The sequence below is a fragment of the Limulus polyphemus genome, unplaced genomic scaffold (genome assembly GCF_000517525.1).
Source record: "Limulus polyphemus unplaced genomic scaffold, Limulus_polyphemus-2.1.2 Scaffold589, whole genome shotgun sequence".
Classification (NCBI taxonomy): domain Eukaryota; kingdom Metazoa; phylum Arthropoda; class Merostomata; order Xiphosura; family Limulidae; genus Limulus; species Limulus polyphemus.
This window is the reverse complement of record NW_013666199.1, coordinates 332597-338537: the sequence shown is the minus strand read 5'-3', so window position 1 is coordinate 338537 and position 5941 is coordinate 332597. Positions and strand designations below refer to the sequence as shown.

Genomic DNA, 5941 nt, shown 5'->3' with positions numbered 1-5941 from the left:
CGAGGTATGTTAGTTTTGCATGTTAAGCAACAGTACAAAGAGTGAACAAATAAGGAAACAAAATTTGAATCTTTAATATTTGGAATATATATACTTTTTTAATATATAATGTAAAAAAATGCAATGACTAAAATAAAACAAACATAACATGATAAAAAAAACAATTTAATGTAAACAGATGTGTGAAAAACCTTCAAAGTATGTAACTATTTATATTTTTGAAGTCATTGTAGTTTGCTTATTTTTACTTATTATTTTTGATTTGAAAAGTGTTGATGCTACAAGAAAATGCTGAAACTTACCCGAGCAAGAGCTCCAGATATCATCAACTGTTGCTTTGGTGGACTGAAAAATTATGAGAAAAAGCAAGAGTTAAATTCCATTGTAAAAAAAGGGAAAAAATTTAAACAATACTTCCAAACAACCAGCTGTCAAACTTACTTACATTTTTTCTTAAACTGTTAAGTGTGATCAACAGTACGCATAAACTTCAAACAAAAAATAATAAAAAACTAAAACAATTAATAATGCTCATACAGAATGACTTGTTTTATCTAAAGGTGTAATTGTAACATTCAATAAATGTTTTCTTCATATGAAGAATTATAAATTTGTTCCTCCATGATTTTGTAGGTTTATACACATTCAAACAAATAACCATAAGGTGTAAAAAAACTGCTAAAGCCTCATTTTGTAACTGATTCTACAAAAACAAATTGCAGTTTTATCAAATAATTCATCAATGAAAATAACTAAGTGAAATATATATAGAGAACAACATAGTGATATTGGACACCCGTTAAAAAAAAGTTTCATTGTTACTTAATAATCATAATGGATTATTAGAACAATATATAAACCTGCCTACAATTGTATACACTAGTTTGAATCCTTCTTGAGATTAGTTTTTATCTCTAAAACAAAAATTTTTAAGAAAATGTATTATAAAGACAGATATTTATTGAGTAAAGTAAAAAATAGTAAATTCTGTATATAAAACTTGATTTTAAAAAGAAAAATTTCAAGATTATTCAGGAATTATAAGCTTCACAGAAGACAATCATATCTCGTTGAGATGTGTGTGTGTGTGTGTGTGTGTGTGTGTGTGTAAAGCAATTACTTACTTTTGCTAAAAAAAAGAAGATATTTATATAGTTCAGCATTTCTCAAACTTTGTTCCGTAGAATACTGGTGTTCCGTCCGAGATTGATAGGTGCTCCATGAGAAAATCATGATTTTAAATTTTAATAAAATATTTAAAACTTTTTGTACGATCATAACTTATTAGGAAATATTTTCCTATGTATTAGAATTAGATAATAATGATTTCACATTGAAGAAGAATTATAGAAGATGCCATATCTATTCTACATAATATCTTAGTGGAGAGGTTTGTACCTAAAATATATTATAAGCATAAAAATGTAAAAATTCAATAATATGTAATCTGATTAAATAAATAAATGAATAACATACAAATATAGAGGGTGCTGCACATGCAACATACCCTCTACACCAATATTTCATATATCTAGTGTTCCATAAGCCTTTTCTCAGCTGAAAAGTGTTCCATGGCCAAAAAAGTTTAGGAAATGCTGATATAGTTAAACCGATACATTTATAATGAAAACTTCGATACTTATATGTATTACAAAGAAACTGTTCTCAGTAAATTATGTACTTCAAATGATTGGATACACAGTTTCTAAAATCATGAAATTGTACTTAAATTTTCAAAAACGTAAAGACAAAATTTTAATCTAGACTATATGGTAAGATGACTTACCAAAACCCTCATATTTCAAGTTCATAAGCTTTTGGTACCTGTTGCACCTATGATTGTTTAAAGTTAGAAGAGTTTATTTACCTTTTGCTTACTTGAGCCTCTTCTTCTTCCTCCTCCTCCTCCTCTTCCTTCTTTGGAGGTTCTGCAAGCTTCTCATGAATTGAAGGTTTGTGTTGAGTAATGCGCATTCCTCCCACTTTTACTTAAAATGAAGAATATAAATTAAAAACACAATTTTTTTTCATTTTTTTTAACTACACCACTGTACATGTACATACAATAAAGTCAATAAAGATAACCAAATGATACCTGGTATATCAAGGGAGAAGTGATCAATATATTGTTGTGACAGTGGTGTTTGAAAATTTACTTCCAAAAAATCCTCACCTGAAGTTATGCCCAACCTTTAATAAATCATTTTTTATATATATTTCTTAATATCGTGATAAACAACATTTTTTTTTAAATGTTTATAATTTTATGAATAATTATTTCAACAATAGTCAGTGTTGTAACAAAAACATATAGTATATTAGTAGGAAAGTAACTTTCAACAAGCAGTACTTGGTAGGTATAAGGCCATTTGGTCCATCTAGACTGACCTATTTTCTACTACAACCCCTCCAAAAAAAACCCTTTTTCTGTACTGAACTTCCACATAATTGCAATTTTTTTTGCATCATGAAAATTGGAGCTTCTTTAATACAAATTGAAAACCCATTAATTTAATATCAACAAACTGAAATAGTAAAAGCAAATACCTGTCCTTGGTATTTCCTTTAATTTCGGTCTTTAAAAACTTTTTGATGTGAAACCCCATGAGAGAGATGTTATGAAAACATATTGCTTGACATCATTCTTTAAAGTTAAATAAACAATTAATAACATTACAGATTAAAAGCAACAATACACTTATGAACATAAACTTTTATAATTCACAGGCTTGCATGAAATCATCTCTTTGTGGAATGGCCTATTTTAATGTTAAATCTTACTGTATTCAATTATAAAATCTGAAAAATACAATAACCACAAATAAAAACTAGATGACACTTGGAATGAAGGAAAGTGGGCTCATCAAACCTGAAAAAAAAGTCAACTTTTTTGGGGCAGACGATCCTCATCACTAAGTAAATGCAGAAACATATTGTTAATTTACCGTGTAGCTATTGTATCCGTCCATACACCTAAATTTGTTGATTTTAATGAAAATAAGATCCAACTTTTAGGATACTTTTTAATTTGAATTCAGAAATTATGTATCCTACCTGCTGGAGGATGACCAGCCTTAAGTTCCTGGTTTTCTTCTGTCGACGACATATTTTAAATTTGCAGAAGAAAATTATGTATTTTCAAAATACTAGTGTAAGATGTAATTCATCTACTTTTTGTATTACAGTAGTATATGTTGATTCAACTCGTGCAGCACTGCTTAAGCATGTCATCAAACAACTTCTCTCAAATACCACCACGTGGCTGTTTTATTAGTTTTAGTTGCAAACATAAGAGGGCCATCGATATAAATATGCAATGTTTTCATTAAAGATCTTGTCAAATTTTTATTTGGATATACAATATATAATTATAAAACACAGCTGATAAAGCACCTTTAAATAACGAATTATGACATTGAACGAGTTATATCGCGTTAAGCAAACAAATAATCTGTGCAGATGTTTTTTAGTTTACAAATGAACTGATATGGAAGCGTTATAGAATGAGATATATTATAAAATAATACCTCCTATATTTCAACTTCAAGGCTAAATCAAATAACTGGTAAATAAATAAAATTCAAAATACCGTACTGTCATTAAAAATATTAAATACGTAATCAGGAAGCAAGGTTTTGATCCAAAATATGCACAAAGTTCTGAATGTTTTTAAACCGGGGTCAGATATATCCTGATATGCAAGATATTGAACGCGCAATCTCTCAGTGGGACAGCGGTAAATCTATGGACTTACAACACTAAAGCCCGGGACTCCAATCCTCGCGGTGGACACAGCAGATAGCCTAGTGTGGCTTCGCTCAAAAACAAACAAATAAAAATTACGCGTGCAATTTTCTGGACAAACTTAAAGGTTATAACATACGGGTGGATCCAGTCCTTAATGCTGAACTGCTGCACAAATACATTGCCACCTCCTGGCAAAGTCTCCATTGAACATTTTAAGAGTCCAACCCTTGTGGAGGGGGAGGGGGTAGTGGGAAAGGAGTAAAGCCACATTAACAAATTTGTGTTTTCTGTGGAGTGAAACAAGGATCTGCTTTAAAAATATATCCAAAAATATGTATATATATTTTTTTGCGAGTTATGGGGGCGCCATCAGCAGGTGATATGCCCCCAAATTCCCTGATCTGATTTAGTTGAACTAGATACCTTCATCACTGCCATTTAGCATGAAGGAGAAGTTAGTAGTTACATATACACAATTTTTTTTTTAATATGTATATTGTTTTAACAATACAATATATATTTTTGTGAGATATCTCTTTCAATAACGGTTTTTATACTGATACTACGATTTGCATGAGATTACCTAAGTATATCGAAATAATTCACTGATAATGCTGCACCATTTTGTAAATTTTCTTACAATTGTGTTTCTGGAAATGATATTTCTAAAATCCTTGATGTAATACCGATTTAAATGGATAATTTATGAGGATAACCCACACACCTTAATATAATCACCTTTTGGGAGCGATAAATCTGAGGACTCACACTGCTAAAAACCGGGTTTCAATACTCGTGGTGAGTATAGCACAGATAGCTCATTTTGTAGCTTTGTGCTTAACAATAAATAAACCATTTGGGTGCTTTATAAATCTGACATTGAGTTCACTACACCTTAAAATCATCATCGTCTATTATTTATATTCATATTTGTTGCTGTTTCTATGCATGGGCGCCCGCAGGAAAGGGCAGGATGGACAGTTTCCTCTTTAAAAAAATTGCACGTATTGTGATGTAAAATTAACATTGTAACTAAACTAAATATTTTGAGTCATTTTTATTAAAACTGTAAATTTCTGTTTGCGTTTTAGCATACATAACATATATTATTTTTGTCTATTGACTTACACTGTAAAAGCTGATCCCCTACATACATGTTTTGCTCCCCCCCCCCGAAAATATTTCTGTGGATGCCCATCTTTCTATGTGAAACTAAAACTAATACATTTATAGGTTGAACAACTGTTTCAATTTCTGTGCGAGTTAAAAGTTCCATTTATTCACATGTTTCATCTCAAATTAACCTGACTGTATTTGTTTAATTGTTGTCCCTAGTTTTGAGATAATAGACTAGAGGGAAGGCAGCTAATTAACGCCATCAACCACCAGTTCTTGGGCTAACCTTTATCTGCGAATAGTGGGGTCCCCCCTCTCCCCCACGACCCGCAGATTGAGCCATTGGTCATGAGTTAAACTAAGTTTAGTTTCTAAGTTTTTAGTAAATACATGCCTTTATCACATAGAAAATATTTTGTGCAAAAAAATAATATGATATAACAACACAAGTTTCGTAAATTGAATCAGAACTTGGGATTTTTAATGAAGTTTGAATCAATTAACAAACACACTAAACTAAAAATCAGTTATCATACATTAAATTATTAGATTTTAACACAAAGTGCACATTTGATGAATAACAGATGGATACTGAAAACCGCATGTGTATTAAGCTTACAAAAATTGTACATGGTTATAAAACTTATAGAGTTAGATTTCAGTGCAATATAAAAACATAACATTTATAGAAATATAATATTGTTTTAATTTCGTTATTTTTTTCGTCATGCAGATCTATTATTATACATTTAAAAGAAATGAGAACACAAAAGTAACTGTTCTTGTTTTTATTCCATATATTTTAAGAATGTGATTTGCTTAGACTAAGCTTTTTTTTTTCTGTTTTGGATATTTACAGATTATAAGTGATTTTTGCGTAAAGTTAGCTGTAGATTAATGATCATGAAATGTTTATTAAAACCGATATAACCTAAATATTTAATACAAGGTTGATATTTGAAATTAGCTTGCTCTATTTGGTTTCATGGATAGGTGGTTAGGGCGCTCGACTCGCAATCTGAAGGTCACGGGTTCGAATCCTCGTCCCACCAAACATGCTCGCCCTTTCAGCCGTGGG

At 30.4% G+C, this 5941-nt stretch overlaps 1 protein-coding gene across 1 annotated transcript in view; it reads right to left on the bottom strand.

The window, feature by feature from the left end:
* Positions 1–3262, bottom strand: part of LOC106459305 (death-associated protein 1-like) — a 6436-nt gene extending 3174 nt beyond the window's left edge. The window contains exons 1-3 of the mRNA XM_013918915.2: positions 3055–3262; positions 1868–1988; positions 303–345 (exon numbers count right to left, since the gene is read on the bottom strand). Of these exons, the coding sequence (XP_013774369.1) occupies positions 303–345; positions 1868–1988; positions 3055–3106 (216 nt within the window). The 5' untranslated portion in view covers positions 3107–3262. The remainder of the gene's footprint in view (positions 1–302; positions 346–1867; positions 1989–3054) is intronic.
* Positions 3263–5941: the final 2679 nt, after the last annotated feature.